The sequence below is a fragment of the Cherax quadricarinatus genome, chromosome 11 (assembly GCF_038502225.1).
Source record: "Cherax quadricarinatus isolate ZL_2023a chromosome 11, ASM3850222v1, whole genome shotgun sequence".
Classification (NCBI taxonomy): domain Eukaryota; kingdom Metazoa; phylum Arthropoda; class Malacostraca; order Decapoda; family Parastacidae; genus Cherax; species Cherax quadricarinatus.
This window is the reverse complement of record NC_091302.1, coordinates 43,772,418-43,797,149: the sequence shown is the minus strand read 5'-3', so window position 1 is coordinate 43,797,149 and position 24,732 is coordinate 43,772,418. Positions and strand designations below refer to the sequence as shown.

At 36.6% G+C, this 24,732-nt stretch overlaps 1 protein-coding gene across 2 annotated transcripts in view; it reads left to right on the top strand.

Moving 5' to 3' along the window:
* Positions 1 to 24,732, top strand: part of LOC128687474 (sphingosine-1-phosphate lyase-like) — a 74,608-nt gene that overhangs the window by 6,953 nt on the left and 42,923 nt on the right. For both annotated transcript variants that reach the window (XM_070084041.1, XM_070084040.1), the window contains exons 5-11: positions 322 to 533; positions 1,719 to 1,880; positions 17,092 to 17,166; positions 17,771 to 17,980; positions 18,425 to 18,560; positions 20,367 to 20,469; positions 22,112 to 22,258. In XM_070084041.1, the coding sequence (XP_069940142.1) occupies positions 322 to 533; positions 1,719 to 1,880; positions 17,092 to 17,166; positions 17,771 to 17,980; positions 18,425 to 18,560; positions 20,367 to 20,469; positions 22,112 to 22,258 (1,045 nt within the window). The remainder of the gene's footprint in view (positions 1 to 321; positions 534 to 1,718; positions 1,881 to 17,091; positions 17,167 to 17,770; positions 17,981 to 18,424; positions 18,561 to 20,366; positions 20,470 to 22,111; positions 22,259 to 24,732) is intronic.

Sequence of the window (24,732 nt, the reverse complement as noted above, 5' to 3'; positions counted from 1 at the left end):
TATATAATTGTTCCAGTTTATACTTAATAGTAGTGTTCTAGTCAACACTTAATTAGGTGCTCACGCTTTTCTCATTCAGTGCATAAATACAGAGGCTGCTTTTAGCCAATATTTGATTCATCTAGTTGCCTCTTTCAAGATTTAACTAGAAGTTTGACCGAAAGCAAAAATTCAGTTTACTGTACCTGAACTAGGGTTAAAAATAGAGCCACAGTTAGCAGGCAGAGGCACCTCCACCTCTACAACCCTTTCACTGGATAACCAATACAGGTTTAGCTTCATAAATGCAAAACAAATAATCAAATTCGCATTTCATATCAGGTAGGTATGAGTGGCAAGATGGTAAAATGTCTGGTGGAACATTTTCTGGTGATAATGCTGCCTACAACAGCTTGATGGAGCAGATGTTTGGCCTGTTTGCCCTCAGCAATCCTCTCCACGCCGACGTTTTTCCCGGTGTTATGAAGATGGAGGCAGAGATTGTGAGGATGACCATTTCCCTCTTCCATGGTACTGACAACCATTGTGGATCTGTGAGTTGCCAAGATTCAGGATCCTTGTTATATGTAGGAGTTGCCAAGATTCATGGCCCTTGTGCATTGCCAAGATTCATGGTTCTTGTGAGTTGCCAAGATTAATGGTTTTTGTAAGTTGCCAAGATTCACGGTCCTTGTAAGTTGCCAAGACTCATGGTCCTTGTGAGTTGCCAAGATTCAGGGTCCTTGTAAGTTGCCAGGATTCATGATCCTTGTGAGTTGCTAAGATTCAGGGTCTTTGTTATGTGCAAGTTGCAAAGATTCAGTCTTTGTTATGTGTAAGTTGCCAACATATGTAGAGAGTCCTAGACAGTGACCATCCAGGAAGGTACTTCTGTCCTATCAGATGAGTGAAATGGAAAATTTTTAATTGTTTTGCACTCTGGTATAATTGCTGATCTATTATGAACACGCAGGACGAGAGGCAAATCTTACAAACTTCTATTTATATGTAGTATGCGCATTCTATTACTTTCCTGTTACCTTTTATTATCATGGGGAGCGCGAAATCCGTAGGGATTATACAGCCCTGGGGGGGGGGTGCGGAAGGCATTCGGGTTTAATTCAGGGAATTGGAGCGCAGATCCAATTTCTTAGATCAAGAGTTCCTCAGCAGCATCAAGGAACCTCCCTTGAGGAGGCTTTCATGGTACTTATTGTGTATGAGTTGCCAGGATTCATGTTCCTTGCTGTGTTTTGCCGAAATTCAGGGTTCTTGTTATGTACGTATGGGAGTTGCCATTATTCAGTTGCCAGGATCCTTGTTATATATACTACATTGGATTTGAAATATTTTGTATCAGAAATATTTTTTAATGTCCTGGCTTTGTGTTTGTATCTCATTATAATGACATTATTATATTTTTTTATAATATAGAATTTATTACTATCAGAATATTTTTCAAATGCTTTTCCTAAAATATGATGCAGTCCTTCCAGTTGGACTGTATACCTAGTAAGATAGTATATAGTACTGCATATCGTGCCATGGTAACATTCATCATATTATGGCAGTATTTATGCCATGACAGTTTTATGCCATGACACTATTTGTGCCATGACAATATGTATGTCATGACAATGTTTATCATGCCACAGCAGTATTTATCTTTCCGTTTGAGGGTGACAGATTTTACTATTGTAAGGCATACTGTACTCATCTCCTACATTTGTATGTTACAGTTAACATCCGGAGGCTCTGAGAGCATCTTGATGGCAGTGAAAGCCATGCGTGATTGGGGTCGTGAGGTGAGGGGCATCGAACAAGCTGAGATAGTTGGTTGTGTCACCGTCCACGCAGGATTCGACAAGGCTGCAGACTTACTAGGAATGAAGCTTCGCAAGGTACTTAAAATATGACAAGGAAACATTAACTAATCTTTATTCCCCACACTGTACCTGTCATAGAGTAGGGTGGTAGCATAGAACATATATAATCTTCCTCTTACCCACCCACCCCCTGTGCCCTTCCATTGTAGACAATGGACCAGGAACCATATCGTATTTGCAGGTTCTTCTGCTCTCCGTTTCTTGTATATGGAACATATTTTAACTGTTTATCCATAGGCTAGATTTAAAAATTAATGAATGCAGAAAAGTCATTAAGGCTGCATTTTACCTGTACGCCATCAGTCAGGATTACTTTAATCCCGGTGTGTATACCATTCCTGATACCGGGTTCAGTATACTTGGAATATACCTGGAGGGTGTTATGGAGTTCACTACGAAAGCAAAAGACTTGGCAGAAGATGCAACATCCCCCCAATGAAAAGCAGGGGTGTCACTAGCACGTTAAGAGACCATACAATAAGTGTCAGGGGCCCGAGACTGTTCAACTGCCTCCCAGCATACATAAGGGGGATTACCAACAGACCCCTGGCAGTCTTCAAGCTGGCACTGGACAAGCACCTAAAGTCGGTTCCTGACCAGCCGGGCTGTGGCTCGTACGTTGGTTTGCGTGCAGCCAACAGTAACAGCCTGGTTGATCAGGCTCTGATCCACCAGGAGGCCTGGTCACAGACCGGGCCGCGGGGGCGTTGACCCCCGGAACTCTCTCCAGGTAAACTCCAGGCCCCCGCGGCCTAGTCCATAACCAGACCTCGCGGTGGATCAGGGCCAGATCAACCAATTAATTTTTATTTCATTGGCGATTCTAGAAGCACTAAACCCTTAGAGATCATACAGCGTCTGTGAAGTAGATTTAGTCGGATTTAATCCCAGGAAGGGTAGGTACATATTGTCAAGACAGACAGTATATACTGTGAGCAGCTCTTAAATACTTTACATGACTATCAACCCACAGTCGCGCAAAATACCCGAACTCACCACACGTAGGTTGCTGCTCATCGAGTCGTCAGTAATGTAGAGTAGTATATGCTGTAGTAGATTTTTTAAAATGCCGTTTTCATATTTCTGTGTGTTGGATGGTATTGAAGTTTTTTTTGTGATGGTACAAAAAAATGCCGTATAGATATTTATTTTAATGTTTGTATAAATTTTGGTAGTTTTTAATATCTAATATGTAACAAGGTGCTGTTTCAGTAATTACTAGTGTAGTGGTTGGCAGCACTCAAATGGCCAACGTGAGTTTAGCACTTCATGTAAAAATATAAATTAGGTTGGTTTGTGTTAGAGGTCACTTGTACAGTACTGATGAGGTAGAAATTTAGGTCATTTGTCCAGTAGAGGTGGATTTTATGAAGTTCAGTTAATGCAAAATACAAGATTGAAAAATATTAGTTATGTGGAAAATTGCATTTATCTGAATGTAACTCATTATGTACATAACAGTAAATGATAACAAAGATAATTATTATTTATCAGAGTTACATAGACAAGTAGGAATTTGGGACACCCAGGTCGCAAAAAATGTCCCCCTTCGATACCTACCACTGTCATAACCACGAGTTGCTCTGGACCTATTAATTAAATGAAATATACATACACCAGGAATACTGATAAATATATAAATTTGTGGACTGTATATTAAAAATAATAAATGGTTATATATATACACAATTACATAACAGAAGGAAAATATATCTTAATATCACCAATTTGACTGGAGATTAATGTGTATCATACTCAGAAAACCTCACTCTAACTAAATCTATGAAAATAATGATGGCCAGAATTACACACAAATCTAGAGAGCTTATCTGAGGTTCCTGGAGAGGTCTTGTCCAATCGCCTGATATCTCAAGTTATGCAGGAATGCACATCCACCAATTTTGCCCACTATTTGAGAGGTGTCAACACAATTTTAACCTCTAGAGCACGAAAAATTCTTCCCATTACACCAACATTTGTACAAAATTCAAAACCAAGATGGCGAGTCTCGTCTGCGCAGACGCAGGCTTTCCGTTTTCTATGACATAAATATTATTAAATACAGTATGGCCATCTATTTACATATAAATACTGAATTTCTGGAAAATATATACAGTATTTTCCACACTGCGGCCGGCCAGAGTTCGTTGCTAAACGATTCAAATTATTCCTTCCTTTAGGAGACGATTCCAGCCAGTTCTGGCTTGAGTGGCTGTTCTCCTAATAGGTCTTACTACGATTTCATCTTCCGGCATCACTTGGTCTGCGTTATCTTCCATATCACTCATGTCGCTTTCCCTCAGATTTTCATTTACGTTTGATTGAACACCTAATTCCAAGGGAATCAAATTATTAATTGTGTGTAAACTTTCCTGGCCACGACACAACACTTTGACATTCCTGACAACACCTTGTGCATCTGGGTACAATGTCAATACTTTGCCCAGGGGCCACAATGTTTGATGTTGTTCAGTGTCAATTAACACAATGTCACCTGGTTGAATGGTCTGTCGATTTAGTGTCTCTGTCGCACCATAAAAGTGTTCACGTAGTGTAAGAAGATATTCCTTATGCCACACATTAGACCAATGATCAATTTATTTAACATTTTAAATTTATTACACAACACTGCCGCATCATTGTAATCTTCATCACTTTCTTCCGGATTATCTCTATAAACAGGGGCAACTTCCAATTTCCTTCCACATATTAGGTGAGAAGGTGTTAATACATCTGCCTCAGGTGTATCACTCATGTATGAGAGAGGCCTATTATTTATACGATTTTCTGCCTCCACTAACACTGCACGGAATTCTTCCAAATTAATTCTCTTCCGGTGTAGTACTTTGAGGAGACACCTCTTCACTGTGCCTATCAGTCTTTCGTACAGCCCCCCTGCCAAGGGGCTCTAGAAGTAATAAATTTCCAGGTACACCCTCGCTGGATTAACAGAGATTGAACATCGTTACTATTATTTAATTCTATCAAGTGTTGAGCACCTGCTACAAAATTTGTGGCATCCGAAATCATCAACTGTTCTGCAGACAAGTGCTGTGCCACTTCTAAATGAACCGCCCTAGTAGCAGTACAAGTGAACAAACACACATACACTTTCAGTGGAACACCATTTGAAGTACCTGTTAAAATTATTGGACCACTATATTCTACACCTGTTACATCAAATGGTTTCACTAATTGTACACGCTCCTTTGGCAATGGTGGAGGACCTGGGTACATATAGGATCTGGCATCCACACGGCGACATATTACACAAGATTTAATCACCCTTTTTACCCTTTGCCATCCTTGTGGAATCCAGAAAGTTTCCCTAATACAATTTAAGGTATCTTGTACCCCACCATGCATTACATTTTTATGGGCATTTAGAACAATCAAATTTGTTAGATGATGAGTTTTGGGCAGTAAGATAGGGTGTTTAGCATAATCACCCAATTCAGCATTTTGTAACCTACCTCTGCACCTAATTACATTGTTCTCTAAATACAGCCCCAATTTCTCTATTATGGAACCTTTCACAATTTTTCTTTCCATCATCAATTTAATCTCATATCCATAGATTTCCTACTGTACCCTCTTTATCCAATATTCAAGAGGATGTGAAAACTTATATGAAATATTTATCTTGTTTAGAAATTTAAACACCAGCTTAGTTACTTTGATCAGTTTGGGTAAAGAAGAATACCTATTTATATCAATGGATAAAGAAGGACAAACTATTGGAGCGGTGGTCACAGTAATTTCAACAGAAGCAATATATGCCTTTTGTACAGGCCAATTAGCTTTATTTACCAACCAGCTCGGTCCTTTAAACCATGATACAGCATTTACAAATTTAGCATAAGGTAAACCTCGAGACAAGAAATCAGCTGGATTCTCCTCACCAGGTATATGATTAAATGTTAACATATGCTGACCCAAACTATTATACTTCTCTTGCATCTGATAAATTTCAGCAACTCTGTTTTGTACGTACACAATTTTACTGTTTCCATTGTGAATCCATTGTAAGGATACCTCATTATCAGACCAATTACAGTGTCACTAATATTTACCTCCTGCAACTTATTTCTTATATAATTAGCTAATTTGACACCTACATAAATGGCTGTTAATTCCAAATGAGGCGAGGTACGTGATTTAATTCGAGACACTTTAGCCTTAGACATAACAAGAGAAATAACACTATTACATTGAAGGTAAGCGACTGCTCCATATGCCAATTCTGAAGCATCACAAAAAATGTGGAGTACATTTTTCCCATTTGGATTGGCCACCTGGCATGGGAACTCCAACATTAGAATTTTTTCATAATCACCAATTAATTCATCGCACCTGTTAATGAATTCCTCAGGTAGAATTTCATCCCAAGCACATTTAAGTTTCCATGCTTCCTGAATTAATAATTTCCCTCTTATAGTAAGGGGTGACACTAAACCTAGTGGATCAAAACATTTGGAAACTTCAGCAAGCAAAACTCTTTTAGTTAATTTATTGGGCATACTGTAATTATTAGGTTTTAACATTAACAAATCTCTCTCAGTATCCCAAGTTAAACGCAGTACATTACTACATTTTGGCACTTCATCTCCAGGGTAATCTTTACTTATTTTGTCCTTTAATTTGGACGAATTACTATTCCATTCCCTCAGAGGCATATTTGCACTTTGCATTATTTTATTAGCCTCTCCATAAGTCATTAACAGTTCCTCTTCAGTTGACGTCACACCCAGGAAATTGTCCACATAAAATTGTTTTCTCATTACTTTACTCAATGGACTTCCCATACGTTTAAGGTGTGCATTTATCGTCGCCTGAAGTAGGAACGGACTGGATGTAGCACCAAATAATATGCTCCTAAAGCGAAAGGTTTTCAGAGGGCTAAGTGGGTCACTAGGATTCTCAGGCCATAAGAAGCGGGTACAATCCCGGTCAGCCTCTTGTAAACCCACTCTTAGGAAAGCTTTACTTATGTCAGCCATAAAGGCATAATGCTTCACTCTGAAATTTAATAAGATATCTCCTAATTTTTTCCGTCAAGGACAGACCTGTCATCCAACAGTTATTTAAACTAGGTACATTTTTGTTACTCCTGGGACTACAATTAAACAATTCTCTGAGGAGTGGTCTTAGAATCCTTCTTCGCTCTGTGATGTGGCAAATAGTGACCATAAATTTTGGCTTGCTCAGGAGGTACCTCTTCTATAAATTTATTAATTAACTGCTCAGCAATTATATCATTATAGGCAGTTAACAATTCTGGTGTCTTACTCAGTTCGCGGAGCTGAGCCTTTAATTGTCCATATGCCCTTCTGTAATTAGTGGGCAATTTTGGATGGTTCAGTCGTCACGGAAGTCGCACCCAGTATTGTCCAGATTCAAATTTTACATCTCTCAGGTATTGTTCTTCAGTACAAGAATCGTCTGGACTTTCTTCATTTACATTTATTCCAATGCTGTCTAATTCCCACAATTTATGCACTGGCTCAACACCATCCTCTATGGAAGAATTATACTGGGGTACAACTTCATGAGTAAGACACACAGTTATGGTATTTGTAGTTTCCTCTAGTCATGAATTATTATTACGAGGAATCCTACCATACATTACATGGCCTCCTGCAGTCTTCAAAAGGGTGACACCACATTTCTTTACCATACCCTTTACAAAGGAGGCATAATAGTCACTACCTATCAAAATATTTATTGGGCCTACAGAATCATCACTTACACCAGAAGGTGCTAAATTTACATTATGTGAAAGTAAATATTTTCTCTGGAAGTCTATCTACAATTACTGTATTAACACGTTTTTTCTCATTGCCTAACCTGACAGTTACATAAACAGTGTCATACAGTTGAGCTCTTTTGTCTGAGAGAAAACCTGATAATTTTAAAGTTGTGGGATCTCCCATCTGTACTTTCATACCATCAAGACATTTGCGTTTTATGAAAGTACGCTGGGATCCCTGGTCCAATAATGCATTTACATTTTTTGATTTATGCCTTTTATCATCAATTTTTACCTGTAACACAGGTAAGGCTACTTCAACAAAACCATCATTATTAACATTAGCAGCAATTTTTACATTAGCTACTGTTGTGGCAGGATTGTCAACATTATCATTATTATCAACATTATCATATAGACCTTTACACATGACTAAATGGTGTCTTCCTTTGTGACATTGATAACAGAAGTTTAATTTGGCATAACAATCCTTTACATTGTGATTACCTAAACATCTGATACATCTGTCAAGCTCCTCCAATCTTTCAACTTTATCATTCCATGAATTATATGCATTGCAATTCTTAGATAATTGAGTACCCTTGCAGAAAAGGCAATCTCTCTTTTCTCTGACTGGTTTCTTATTAACTGGGCTACTCTTAGGAGGGTACTATTCATCTTACCTTGTGGAGAATCATTATTACTGATTCTTGCTACTTGATATGCACCTATGCAACTCTTTATAGGAAATGAAATTTGATTATTAACATTGGGATAATTTTTCTCTTTGTGAAACTTGACAGATACCTCAGAGTTATTGTGTATTGCATCTTTAAAATGAGTTAGTTGGCTGGTCTGCAACTGCACAATTAATTCTCGTAGACCTAGTCTTATTTCCTCCAGTCCAAAATAACCCTTGTGATATTTGTTGGAGACCCATTCAAGTGTTTTACAGCTTAATTTATTCTGTACCATAGCACTCAATAACCAGTCTGATTCCTTCAGATTATATTTATTACTTAAAGTTTTGAGAGTGCTCTCCAGTTTAACTCTAAAGTGCTGTAAACCTTTGTAAGTGTTATCTGGAGATTTTAAATTAACAATGATATTCACTAGATCCAACCTACTTTGTTCTATATTACCATAAGTGACTTTCAACAAGTCAACTGCTTCTTTATAAGAATCATCTACATTGGGAAAGGCTTGTATGAGTATGTGAGCATCTCCTCTTACCTGTCCTTTGAGGTAAAATAATTTAGTTACACAGGCTAGGTCACTCCTGTCATGCACAGCTGCTTTAAAAATTGACCAATATTCCTCCCAATTTTCACCAGGATTAAATACAGGTAAACATAGTTCTGGGAGTTTTGGCAAAGACATATTGTTTGTTGGAGCAGACTGATTAACTGCTTGGTTTACACATTTTAATTTATTCAAGGCCTGACTTTTACAAGAAAGAATCTTTTCCTCTAATTCATAATATTGATCTACTTCAGTCTCATCTACACAGTTTACTAACAAATCTCCTTCACATTTGTTGTAATATAATTTGTATGAATCATATCTATTCCCTAAAGCATCTAAATACAATTTTAAATCATCAGTATTCACAGTTTCTTGATTCATTAATTCCAAGCACTTATTATATGCCTTGGTTACATGAACTTTTCTAGCCTGTATTGATGCTTTCTTTACTCTATATTCCATATGTTTGTCTTCTATATTAATTTCCTCATTTTCAGCCATGATGCAATGTATTAAATTCAACTTAATAAGACTGATTATGTACTAAATTATGCACTTATAAAGATAAATAGTACAACTTACCTTTAAATAAATCCTAGCTACTTGAGCTTAGCAATTACATGCAAGAAAATAATATAAACTTCAAATGTACATTAATACAAACCTTTAGCCAGACTTGGCTTATCAAAATTAATATTATACAAATTAATAAATCCTTGCCAGAATTTGGCATAGCAAAATTATTATACACAATATAATCTTTAGACACACTTTTTTTTATCAATTACACATACACTGATATAAATCTTGGCCAGAATTGTCTTATCAAATTAATATTATACAAATTTATATAAACTTAGCCAGACTTGACTTATCAAAATTAATATTGTAACAATTATAATCCACTACACATTCAGTAAATTTGTGAATTTAACATCCACCTCCTTCTGTCATTTCACATATAATTATTAAGTAATTAACTAATTAATGACTTCACTAATTACCTCCGGTTCAAGAGGGACTAAAGGGCTAATTAAATGTGGAAAATTGCATTTATCTGAATGTAACTCATTATGTACATAACAGTAAATGATAACAAAGATGAGGAAAATACTGTATATATTTTCCAGAAATTCAGTATTTATATGTAAATAGATGGCCATACTGTATTTAATAATATTTATGTCATAGAAAACGGAAAGCCTGAGTCTGTGCAGAGGAGTCGCCATCTTGGATTTTTTTAATTTGTATTAGAATCATTGTTGAATGGGGAAGAATTTTTCGTGCTCTAGAGGTTGAAATTGTGTTGACACCTCTCAAATAGGAGGCGAAATTGGTGGATATGCATTCCTGCATAACTTGAGATATCAGGCGACTGGACAAGACCTCTCCAGGAACCTCAGATAAGCTCTCTAGATTTGTGTGTAATTCTGGCCAGCATTATTTTCATAGATTTAGTTAGAGTGAGGTTTTCTGAGTATGATACACATTAATCTCCAGTCAAATTGGTGAGTGATATTAAGATATATTTTCCTTCTGTTATGTAATTGTGTATATATATAACCATTTATTATTTTTAATATACAGTCCACAAATTTATATATTTACCAGTATTCCTGGTGTATGTATATTTCATTTAATTAATAGGTCCAGAGCAACTTGTGGATATGACAGTTGTAGGTATCGAAGGGGGACATATTTTGCGACCTAGGTGTCCCAAATTCCTACTTGTCTAACTGATAAATAATAGTTATCATTGTTCATTTACTGTTATGTATATAATTATACATCCAAGTAAATGCAATTTTCCACATTTAATTTGCCCGTTGGTCCTTCGAACTGGATGTAATTAGTGACGTCATTAATTAGTTAATTACTTAATAATTATATGTGAAATGACAGAAGGAGGTTGATGTTAAGTTCACAAATTTACTTAATGTGTAGTGGCTTATAATAATTACAATATTAATTTTGATAAGCTAAGCTCAAGTCTGGCTAAGTTTATATTAATTTGTATAATACTAATTTGATAAGACAAGTGTGGATAAAGATTATATTGTGTATAATATTAATTTTGCTATGCCAAATTCTGGCAAGGATTTATATTTGTATAATATTAATTTGACAAGCCAATTTTGGCCAAGATTTATGTCAGTGTATGTGTAATTGATAAGCCATGTGTAGCTAATTATTAATGTGTATATTAATTTTGCTATGCAAAATTCTGGCAAGGATTTATTAATTTGTATAATATTAATTTTGATGAGCCAAGTTTGTATTAATGCACATTTAAAATTTATATTAAACATGTAATTGCTTAGCTCAAGTAGCTAGAATTTATTTAAAGGTAAGTTGTACTATTTAACTTTATAAAGTGCATAATTTAGTACATAATCAGTGTTATTAAGTTGAATTTAATACATTGCATCATGGCTGAAAATGAGGAAATTAATATAGAAGACAAACATATGGAATACAGAGTAAAGAAAGCATCACTACAGGCTAGAAAAGTTCATGTAACCAAGGCATATAATAAGTGCTTGGAATTAATGAATCAAGAAACTGTGAATACTGATGATTTAAAATTGTATTTAGATGCTTTAGGTAATAGATATGATTCATACAAATTATATTACAACAAATATGAAGATTTGTTAGTAAACTGTGTAGATGAGACTGAAGTAGATCAGTATTATGAATTAGAGGAAAAGATTCTTTCTTGTAAAAGTCAGGCCTTGAATAAATTAAAATGTGTAAACCAGGCAGTTGGTCAGTCTGCTCCAACAAATAATATGTCTTTGCCAAAACTCCCAGAATTGTGTTTGCCTGTGTTTAATCCTGGAGAAAATTGGGAGGAATTTTGGTCAATTTTTAAAGCAGCTGTGCATAACAGGAGTGACCTAGCCTGTGTAACTAAATTATTTTACCTCAAAGGACAGGTAAGAGGAGATGCTCACATACTCAGACAAGCCTTTCCCAATGTAGATCACTCTTACAAGGAAGCAGTTGACTTGTTGAAAGTCACTTATGGTAATATAGAACAAAGTAGGTTGGATCTAGTGAATATCATTATTAATTTAAAATCTCCAGATCACACTTACAAAGGTTTACAGCAGTTTAGAGTTAAACTGGAGAGCACTCTCAAAGCATTAATTAATAAATATAATCTGAAGGAATCAGACTGGTTATTGAGTGCCAATGTACAGAATAAATTTAACTATAAAACACTTGAATGGCTCTCCAACAAATATAACAAGGGTTATTTTGGTCTGGAGGAAATAAGACTAGGTCTACAAGAATTAATTGTGCAGTTGCAGACCAGCCAACTAACTCATTTTAAAGATGCAACACATAATAATTCTGAGGTACCTGTCAAGTTTCACAAAGGGAGAAATTATCCTAATAGTAATAATCAAAATTCATTTCCTAAAAAAGAGTTGCATAGGTGCATATCAAGTAGCAAGAATCAGAAATAATGATTCTCAACAAGGTAAGAAGAATAAGTACCCTCCAAAGAGTAGCCCAGTTAATAAGAAACCAGTCAGAGAAAAGAGAGATTATCTTTTCTTCAATGCATACAATTCATGGAATGATGAAGTTGAAAGATTGGAGGAACTTGACAGATGTAACAGATGTTTAGGTAATCACAATGTAAAGGATTGTTATGCCAAATTAAACTTCTGTAATCAATGTCACAAAGGAAGACACCATATAGTCATCTGTAAAGGTCTATATGATAATATTGATAATAATGATAATGTTGACAATCCTGACACAACAGTAGCTAATGTAAAAATTGCTGTTAATGTTAATAATGATGGTTTTGCTGAAGTAGCCTTACCTGTGTTACAGGTAAAAATTGATGATAAAAGGCATAAATCAAAAAATGTAAATGCATTATTGGACCAGGGATCCCAGCATACTTTCACAAAACGCAAATGTCTTGATGGTATGAAAGTACAGATGGGAGATCCCACAACTTTAAAATTATCTGGTTTTCTCTCGGATAAAAGGTCTCAATTGTATGACACTGTTTATGTAACTGTCAGGTTGGGCAATGAGAAAAAATGTGTTAATGCAGTAATTGTAGATAGACTTCCAGAGAAAATAACTGCAGTAGGGCTTAGTAAAGCTACAGAAAGGCTTTCACATAATGTAAATTTAGCGCCTTCAGGTGTAAGTGATGATTCTGTAGGCCCAATAAATATTTTGATAGGTAGTAACTATTATGCCTCCTTTGTAAAGGGTATGGTAAAGAAATGTGGTGTCACCCTTTTGAAGACTGCTGGAGGCCATGTAATGTATGGTAGGATTCCTCGTAATAATAATTCATGACTAGAGGAAACTACAAATACCATAAATGTGTGTCTTACTCATGAAGTTGTACCCCAGTATAATTCTTCCATAGTGGATGGTGTTGAGCCAGTGCATAAATTGTGGGAATTAGACAGCATTGGAATAAATGTAAATGAAGAAAGTCCAGACGATTCTTTTACTCAGGAGCAATACCTGAGAGATGTAAAATTTGAATCTGGACAATACTGGGTGCGACTTCCGTGGAGACTGAACCATCCAGAATTGCCCACTAATTACAGAATGGCATATGGACAATTAAAGGTTCAGCTCTGCAAACTGAGTAAGACACCAGAATTGTTAACTGCCTATAATGATATAATTGCTGAGCAGTTAATTAATAAATTTATAGAAGAGGTACCTCCTGAGCAAGCCAAAATTTATGGTCACTATTTGCCACATCACAGAGTGAAGAAGGATTCTAAGACCACTCCTTTGAGGATTGTGTTTAATTGTAGTGCCAGGAGTAACAAAAATGTACCTAGTTTAAATGACTGTTTGATGACAGGTCCGTCGTTGACGGAAAAATTAGGAGATATCTTATTAAATTTCAGAGTGAAGCATTATGCCTTTACAGCTGACATAAGTAAAGCTTTCCTAAGAGTGGGTTTACAAGAGGCTGACCGGGATTGTACCCGCTTCTTATGGCCTGAGAATCCTAGTGACCCACTTAGCCCTCTGAAAACCTTTCGCTTTAGGAGCGTATTATTTGGTGCTACATCCAGTCCATTCCTACTTCAAGCGACGATAAATGCACACCTTAAACATACGGGAAGTCCATTGAGTAAAGTAATGAGCAAACAATTTTATGTGGACAATTTCCTGGGTGTGACGTCAACTGAAGAGGAACTGTTAATGACTTATGGAGAGGCTAATAAAATAATGCAAAGTGCAAATATGCCTCTGAGAGAATGGAATAGTAATTCGTCCAAATTGAAGAGCAAAATAAGCAAAGATTACCCTGGGGATGAAGTGCCAAAATGTAGTAATGTACTGGGTTTAAATTGAGATACTGAGAGAGCTTTGTTAATGTTAAAACCTAATAATTACAGTATGCCCAATAAATTAACTAAAAGAGTTTTGCTTGCTGAAGTTTCCAAATGTTTTGATCCACTAGGTTTAGTGTCACCCCTTACTATAAGAGGGAAATTATTAATTCAGGAAGCATGGAAACTTAAATGTGCTTGGGATGAAATTCTACCTGAGGAATTCATTAACAGGTGGGATGAATTAATTGGTGATTATGAAAAAATTCCAATGTTGGAGTTCCCATGCCAGGTGGCCAATCCAAATGGGAAAAATGTACTCCACATTTTTTGTGATGCTTCAAAATTGGCATACGGAGCAGTTGCTTCCCTTCAATGTAATAGTGTTATTTCTCTTGTTATGTCTAAGGCTAAAGTGTCTCCAATTAAATCACGTACCTTGCCTCATTTGGAATTAACAGCCATTTATGTAGGTGTCAAATTAGCTAATTATATAAGAAATAAGTTGCAGGAGGTAAATATTAGTGATACTGTAATTGGTCTGATAATGAGGTATCCTTACAATGGCTTCGCATGGAAACAGTAAAATTGTGTATGTACAAAACAGAGTCGCTGAAATTTATCAGATGCAAGAGAAGTATAATAGTTTGGGTCAGCATATGTTAACATTTAATCATATACCTGGTGAGGAGAATCCAGCTGATTTCTTGTCTCGAGGTTTACCTTATGCTAAATTTGTAAATGCTGTATCATGGTTTAAGGACCGAGCTGGTTGGTAAATAAAGCTAATTGACCTGTACAAAAGGCGTATATTGCTTCTGTTGAAATTACTGTGACCACCGCTCCAGTAGTTTGTCCTCCCTTAGCCATTGATATAAATAGGTATTCTTCTTTACCCAAACTAATCAATGTAACTAAGTTGGTGTTTAAATTTCTAAACAAGATGAATATTTCATTTAAGTTTTCACATCCTCTTGAATATTGGATAAAGAGGGTACAGTAGGAAATCTATGGAAGTGAGATTAAATTGATGATGGAAAGAAAAATTGTGAAAGGTTCCATAATAGAGAAATTGGGGCTGTATTTAGAGAACAATGTAATTAGGTGCAGAGGTAGATTACAAAATGCTGAATTGGGTGATTATGCTAAACACCCTATCTTACTGCCCAAAACTTATCATCTAACCAATTTGATTGTTCTAAATGCCCATAAAAATGTAATGCATGGTGGGGTACAAAATGCTTTAAATTGTATTAGGGAAACTTTCTGGATTCCACAAGGACGGCAAAGTGTAAAAAGGGTGATTAAATCTTGTGTAATATGTCGCCGTGTGGATGCCAGATCCTATATGTACCCAGGTCCTCCACCATTGTCAAATGAGCAATTTGAGTCGTTTAGCAATGAACTCCGGCCGGCCGCAGTGTGGAAAATACTGTATATATTTTCCAGAAATTCAGTATTTATATGTAAATAGATGGCCATACTGTATTTAATTATATTTATGTCATAGAAAACGGAAAGCCTGCGTCTGCGCAGAGGAGTCGCCATCTTGGTTTTTTAATTTGTATTAGAAACGTTGGTGATTGGGGAAGAATTTTTCGTGCTCTAGAGGTTAAAATTGTGCTGACACCTCTCAAATAAGAGGCGAAATTGGTGGATATGCATTCCTGCATAACTTGAGATATCAGGCGACTGGACAAGACCTCTCCAGGAACCTCAGATAAGCTCTCTAGATTTGTGTGTAATTCTGGCCAGCATTATTTTCATAGATTTAGTTAGAGTGAGGTTTTCTGAGTATGATACACATTAATCTCCAGTCAAATTGGTGAGTGATATTAAGATATATTTTCCTTCTGTTATGTAATTGTGTATATATATATAACCATTTATTATTTTTAATATACAGTCCACAAATTTATATATTTACCAGTATTCCTGGTGTAAGTATATTTCATTTAATTAATAGGTCCAGAGCAACTTGTGGATATGACAGTTGTAGGTATCGAAGGGGGACATTTTTTGCGACCTAGGTGTCCCAAATTCCTACATGTCTAACTGATAAATAATAGTCATCATTGTTCATTTACTGTTATGTATATAATTATACATTCAAGTAAATGCAATTTTCCACAAAAGATAATTATTATTTATCAGAGTTACATAGACAAGTAGGAATTTGGGACACCTAGGTCGCAAAAAATGTCCCCCTTCGATACCTACCACTGTCATAACCACGAGTTGCTCTGGACCTATTAATTAAATGAAATATACATACACCAGGAATACTGATAAATATATAAATTTGTGGACTGTATATTAAAAATAATAAATGGTTATATATATACACAATTACATAACAGAAGGAAAATATATCTTAATATCACTCACCAATTTGACTGGAGATTAATGTGTATCATACTCAGAAAACCTCACTCTTAACTAAATCTATGAAAATAATGCTGGCCAGAATTACACACAAATCTAGAGAGCTTATCTGAGGTTCCTGGAGAGGTCTTGTCCAGTCGCCTGATATCTCAAGTTATGCAGGAATGAATATCCACCAATTTCGCCTCCTATTTGAGAGGTGTCAGCACAATTTTAACCTCTAGAGCACGAAAAATTCTTCCCATTACACCAACGTTTGTACAAAATTCAAAACCAAGATGGCGAGTCTCGTCTGTGCAGACACAGGCTTTCCGTTTTCTATGACAAATATTGTTAAATACAGTATGGCCATCTTTTTACATATAAATACTGAATTTCTGGAAAATATATACAGTATTTTCCACAAGTTATTTGGTTAAGACAAAGTGGGAATTCATAATAACAAAATCACTGATTAATTTTTTTATTATATAAAGATTGTATAAATATACTGTACTTTTTTAAACAGGTGGACATGGACCCAAAAACTTGTAAAGTCAAATTGTCAGCCATGCAGAGAGCCATCAACAGCAACACTGTCATGGTAAGTCTTCTTGGAGGGGGAAAGATTATATTCATTTATTTGTTGTTGAAGGGTCGAGTCTTCGCTGTGCTCAAAGACTTGTCATTCATAATTTTGAAGGGTGCAAGGTTAAAAATAATGGCAGTAGTAGTCCTAGCATAAGTGAGGAAGTAGTGATAGGACACAGGACTGGTCTTGGTAGGTATATGGGAGAGAGGGGGTCACGAAGGTGTAAAATGTGATTACCAAGAAACAAAGCCTGCATCATTGCAAGGTTTCTAAATCTCCAACTTGGATCATCTTATGAAATATTTAGTGTGTCCATAGAGAATTAAGTTTATGTATAGATTAATTTTAATGTAAATTTTCAGCTTTTACTAATGCTACTCCCCTCAACGAAGGTTCCTTGATGTTGGTGAGAGGCTCTTGATTTAGGGAATTGGATCTGTGCTCCAGTTCCCCGAATTAAGCCTGAATGCCTTCCACATCCCCCCCCCCCAGGCGCTGTATAATCCTCCGGGTTTAGGGCTTTCCCCTTGATTATAATAATAATAATAATAATGCTACTACAACCCTTCTAGTTCAACACTTTTAAAGCTGCATTTAAAAAACCTTGTGATTGCAGCTGGTAGCATCTGCACCTCAGTTCCCTCATGGCATTATTGATGATGTGGAAGAGATTGGTGCTCTGGGCCAGCGCTACAATGTACCCGTGCATGTGGACTGCTGTATGGGTGGCTTCATTCTTCCCTTTATGGAAGCTGCTGGCTACCCTCTTCCTCTGTTTGACTTCCGTGTTCCAGGGGTCACCAGCATTTCGGCTGACACTCACAAGGTAACAAACAATAAAGCTCAATGATTGTTTGCATCCTTAAGTTTTGCCTCGTTCTCTACACCTAAATACCAGGTGTATACCTAGGGTGGGTTTCAGGGGTCAACGCCCCCGCGGCCCGTTCTGAGACCAGGCCTCATGGTGGATCAGGGTCTGATCAATCACATGTAGGGAAAACCAGTGTAGAGAAAACTGAGAGCATTTCGGTCTGACTTGGATGTTAATCAAGTTGAAAGTCCAGGATGGACCGAAACGTCTTCCAGTTTCTTTTCTAAATTGTGGGTTATTATATCTGTGAATTGTTCCAGCTATAGCATTGTGACTTATATTCTTAGTGGATACAGTACTTGCATATAGATAAATGCTGTAATAAATACATACATATTGTATTTTAATTATACATTGTGACTACAATAGAAATGTCTCCCTCCCATATGGTCCCCTCAGTATGGGAATGCGCCTAAAGGATCAAGCGTGATCATGTACCAGAGTGCTGAGCACCGTCACTACCAGTACTTTGTTGTTCCTGATTGGCCTGGGGGCATCTATGGCTCCCCCACCATACCTGGATCCCGCCCTGGAGGTATTGCATCAGTGAAACTGAATGTCATTATAATAATAATAATAATTATTATTTTATTAATAATTATTATTATTATTATTATTATTAATATTATTAACGTACTGGCCGTCTCCCACCGAGGTAGGGTGACTGGAAAAAAGTTTTTCTTACATTTAGTAATTTATGCAGAAGGGGTTAATAGCCCCTTGCTCCTTGCATTTTAGTCGCCTCTTAAGATATGCAAGGCTTACGGAGGGAGATTTCTTTTTCACTTTCTCACGGAGATATTATTATTATTATTATTATTATTGTGATTATTATTATTACTCATTATTTTTTTTTTTTTATTTTACTGTATTCATATTCATAGGAAAGTGCTAAACTCATAAAGGCTATACCATGGGAAATAGGCAATCAGTTTTGATCCAAGGAAAAAAATGGCAGCTCTGACTCCTTGGATCGAGAGCCATTCACCATTATCAAGGCATCCTTCTTGAAGGAACTGGATGTATCAAGGCATCCTTCTTGAAGGAACTGGCTGTATTGTAATTAATTAATTTGGGGATGAATATTTCGTATCTTAATTTTTTTTTCGATTGTCCAAAGAATCTGATTGGAAGCATTTCTTGGTCCCAAGCATTCTGGTGTACAAATTCTCTAGTCTTTTACCGGTGCTACTTTAGCGTGTGGTCTACCAGCTCATTTATACTAACCTAACCTAACCTAGGTTAGGTTAGGCCTACCAGTTTATTTACACTAACTTAACCTAGGTTAGGTTAGGCCTACCAGTTCATTTACACTAACCTAACCTAACCTAGGTTAGGTTAGGTTAGTGTAAATAAGCTGGTAGATCGCACGCTAAAGTAGCACCCCTTTTATCTTAGTATACAAGAGACATTTAATGCTAGTTTCACTGCTAATTACAAAATAGTTGTTGATAGCCTAAATACTGACTGAAGAAGGAACACCACTAACCTAGTCCTATTCCAATAGCTCTAAATATGCACCAATAGGCAATTATAAAATAGAGAAGTAGTTATAATCATGACCATAATTTTTGAAGGGGTTGACCGGTAAGCCATGGGAAGGTCTCGAGTCAGATGACCAAGAGCTCCAGCTTTGGGTCATCAACCCCTCAAGGAAGGTTCCTTGATGTTGGTGAGGGGCTCTTGATTTAGGGAATTGGATCTGTGCTCCAGTTCCCCGAATTAAGCCTGAATGCCTTCCACATCCCCCCCCCCAGGCGCTGTATAATCCTCCGGGTTTAGCGCTTCCTCCTTGATTATAATAATAATAATTTGGGTCATCATTTGACTGAGACCGCGTCAGGAAATACTTGTCCTGTTTCCTGACAAACCTTACCTAACCTGATTATTAACTGTGGGACAGGTAGTCACTGAATAGACTTGTTGTCTACTGTATTATTGTTCTATTAGTGAATTTGTGTTAAGCATTTCTTAAGTGGACTTATTTAGTAAATATGCAGTCAAACAACGTTTGCTATATACAGTAATGTATAATTGTAAATAAGGATGAATATACAATGCTTTATCCATTTGTATGTCATGGAGACAAAAAATAATACTGTACATCTATTGTAACCTATTTTCTGTTAATTTAATCAAGCATATTTTTTGGCTACCCAACATGCTGTGCATAAAAGGGGCTAATAAAGATATTAAACTAACTAATTTTTTATGAAGTAGTCATATATATGTCAGTCAGTTTAACTGTATAATATACTGTATTCCACTTTGTAGAAATAGTTTCTTTGTTTTGAATGATTATATCATGTCATATACAGTATTATGTTTTGTCATTGTTCAGGGCTGGTAGCTGTGTGCTGGGCAGCACTACTCTACCATGGCTTCACAGGCTACACACAAGCTACACAAAAGATCATAACAACTGCTAGAAATATTAAGAGGCTGTGAGTATAATACCTTATTCTTTTTATTTATTTTTTATTTTGATGCAGGCCTATCCATGCATAATAAATTAAATATCTCATGAATTTGGGTATTTGGTTAGCTTACAGAACTTGCACAAATTTTTAACCATTACTATTGTTATTCTTCCTGCTATTTTAATGGGGTTGTGAACCATTTGACTGGAAATGGTTCAGATTCAAAATACAAATTAAAATATATATTTGCAGCAAAACAATGTGGGTGAATCTGCATCATAAGTTTCTACAAGGACCCCAATGGAAATAGGTCATTTTGTCTGACTCTTTTAGTTATCCTAGGTAATCTACACATATACTTCTATGTATGATAATTTATGTAACTGTATTTGTGTGTCTGAATAAACTTGCTTACATGCCCATGTAATGCATGATATTTTGGTAAAATCTTGATCTGTTGATAGCAGTCCAGGATAAGATAAGATAAGATTTCGTTCGGATTTTTAACCCCGGAGGGTTAGCCACCCAGGATAACCCAAGAAAGTCAGTGCGTCATCGAGGACTGTCTAACTTATTTCCATTGGGGTCCTTAATCTTGTCCCCCAGGATGCGACCCACACCAGTCGACTAACACCCAGGTACCTATTTGCTGCTAGGTGAACAGGACAACAGGTGTAAGGAAACGTGTCGAAATGTTTCCACCCGCCGGGATTCGAACCCGGGCCCTCCGTGTGTGAAGCGGGAGCTTTAGCCACCAGGCCACCAATAAATCTAGTATCTCTTCTAATTGTGGATAAAAGTGACTTGATTAAACAGTTTTAAGATTGATTGCCTATATATTAGTTATATATTAAGATAGAAATTATAAAATGAAAATTTTTTTTTAGAAAAGATGGTTATGTCCTAAGTAAAGCCTTTCACACTTGGTAACATTGTGGAAAACTTCTAGGAAGGAGACTTTATTTGGAAAAAACTTCAGTATTGGTAGTACTGTAGTAGTAATAGCAGAGGTAATCTAAGAATGAGAGAAAAAAGAAAAAGTAGCATTGAAGGAGAGCTAATGGCCCTTGAGGATAGGACAACAACTCAGGGGAAAAACGCATAAAACAGAGTTCACCTAGGCAGAAGAAAGGAAAGACAAAGAAATTACCATAAACCCATTGTTACTTAGCAAAAATCAGCTCTCATAATAATTATTCATTCAGGCTCCAGACAACACACACCACTTATTCAAAAGTTTAAATTTGCTTAATGTATATAATATTCACACTTTCTACTGTGCATGCTATGATTACAGGACACTCAATACAGGCACTAACCCAGAGCTTAAGTTGTGTATGTAGAGTTGCAACAGAACACAAATACAATACATTATAATCAAAAAAAGAAGCGCTAAGCCACAAGGACTATACAGACAAATACAATACAGAGAACAAGTACGTACACTAACATGTGTATAACTCACCCTATTTAAAAACCTCTTTGCAGATAAAAGGCCCAAAAATTTGGAATTCACTTCCAGAAAGTCAAAAGTTCCCCATCTGCCAACATCTTTACTAATATTGTTAAAAAGCACCTATTAAATCTCACATGAATGTTATATCCATTAACTGTGTAAATCCTCATGCTTTGATTTCATCACCTCATTTCAACCACTCCAACACAGGCTTAAGGATGATCCCAGTATTCAGGTGTTTGGAGATCCTCTGGCCTCCATTGTAGCCTTTGGCAGTAAAGAGGTAGACATCTACAAAGTTGGAGATACCTTGGGCCAGCATGGGTGGCATCTTAACTTTCTTCAGTATCCTCCTGGGTGAGTCTCCAAGTTACTGACTTAAGCTTACAGGGACAGTTGAATATGAGGATAGAAAATTATTGTGTAAAAATTTGCAAAAGAGGTAAATGAGCTGAAGTGAGGTTACAAAGAACAAAAGTGCAATTAACTTGAAGAAAGCACTGGAACTTATATATTACATTTCACAGTAAAATTAATTACTGAATTATAATTGGCTACCATTATTCCATCTCACTTTCTTTGGACTGGTACCAGCCTGACTCAAGAAGCAAAATAGTTATGTTGTCATCCTGATTCAGAGGGAGTGAAGGAGGGAGGGGAGCATAAAAGTTTAGCTGATGGGCACCAAATTGTGTACACATATTTTATTCTATAGTATACATTTCATTCTTAAACTGGTTTAATATTTCAACAAACTAACTGTACGTATAGTTTACTATTCTAGTTTTCTTATTTTAAATGATTAATGTACAGCAAACCCTTTGATTTAGTTAATTTGGGAATTGAGTGACTGGAAATGGCAGCTGTGGTGGATTGAGAGGAGATTGTTTTGCTTGAGTGTAACATGTTTATAACCCTTACAGGTTATGTTTAATTTTTTTTATTATTTTTTTTATTATCACACTGGCCGATTCCCACCAAGGCAGGGTGGCCCAAAAAAGAAAAACTTTCACCATCATTCACTCCATCACTGTCTTGCCAGAAGGGTGCTTTACACTACAGTTTTTAAACTGCAATATTAACACCCCTCCTTGATAAAGATTAAAGAGAGAGAGAGAGAGGAGGATGGTGAGAACTAAATCAAAATGGTGGAGAGTTAACCCACTGCCAGAAAAATTTATTGAGAAGCAAACTCATTTTTCCTTTAAAAAATATGTGTAGAAATATGTCTTGCACTGTTGCACCTTATTATGATGATACATAATGATGATTGTGGATGTTATGAATGAGAAGAAGCTGGATGTCCTGGCTTTAAGTGAAACAAAGCTGAAGGGGGTGGGAGAGTTTCAATGGAGAGGAATAAATGGGATTAGGTCAGGGGTTTCAAATAGAGTTAGAGCTAAAGAAGGAGTAGCAATAATGTTGAAGGATAAGCTATGGCAGGAAAAGAGGGACTATAAATGTATTAATTCAAGGATTATGTGGAGTAAAATAAAGGATGTGAAAAGTGGGTTATAGTAAGCGTGTTTACCTGGAGTTTACCTGGAGAGAGTTTCGGGGGTCAACGCCCCCGCGGCCCGGTCTGTGACCAGGCCTCCTGGTGGATCAGCGCCTGGAGAAGCACCTGGAGAAGAGAAGTGTAGAGGAGAGAGAGAGATTTTGGGAAATGTTGAGTGAATGCCTGGGGAGTTTTGAATAAAGTGTGAGAGTAATGGTGGTTGGGGATTTCAATGCTAAAGTGGGTAAAAATGTTATGGAGGGAGTAGTAGGTAAATTTGGTGTGCCAGGGGTAAATGTAAATGGGGAACCTTTAATTGAGCTATGTGTAGAAAGAGATTTGGTAATAAGTAATACATATTTTATGAAAAAGAGGATAAATAAATATACAAGGTATGATGTAGCACGTAATGAAAGTAGTTTGTTAGATTATGTATTGGTGGATAAAAGGTTGATGGGTAGGCTCCAGGATGTACATGTTTATAGAGGGGCAACTGATATATCGGATCATTATTTAGTTGTAGCTACAGTTAGAGTAAGAGGTAGATGGGAAAAGAGGAAGGTGGCAACAACAAGTAAGAGGGAGGTGAAAGTGTATAAACTAAGGGAGGAGGAAGTTCGGGTGAGATATAAGCGACTATTGGCAGAAAGGTGGGCTAGTGCAAAGATGAGTAGTGGGGGGGTTGAAGAGGGTTGGAATAGTTTTAAAAATGCAGTATTAGAATGTGGGGCAGAAGTTTGTGGTTATAGGAGGGTGGGTGCAGGAGGAAAGAGGAGTGATTGGTGGAATGATGAAGTAAAAGATGTGATAAAAGAGAAAAAGGTAGCATATGAGAGGATTTTACAAAGCAGAAGGGTTATAAGAAGAGCAGAGTATATGGAGAGTAAAAGAAAGGTGAAGAGAGTGCAAAAGGAGAGCAGATGATAAAGTGGGAGAGGCACTATCAAGAAATTTTAATGAAAATAAAAAAAAAATTTAGAGCGAGTTAAACAAGTTAAGAAAGCCTAGGGAAAGTATGGATTTGTCCGTTAAAAACAGAGTAGGGGAGTTAGTAGATGGGGAGATGGAGGTATTAGGTAGATGGCGAGAATATTTTGGGGAACTTTTAAATGTTGAGGAAGAAAGGGAGCCAGTAATTTCATGCACTGGCCAGGGAGGTATACCATCTTTTAGGAGTGAAGAAGAGCAGAATGTAAGTGTGGGGGAGGTACGTGAGGCATTACGTAGAATGAAAGGGGGTAAAGCAACTGGAACTGATGGGATCATGACAGAAATGTTAAAAGCAGTGGGGGATATAGTGTTGGAGTGGTTAGTACTTTTGTTTAATAAATGT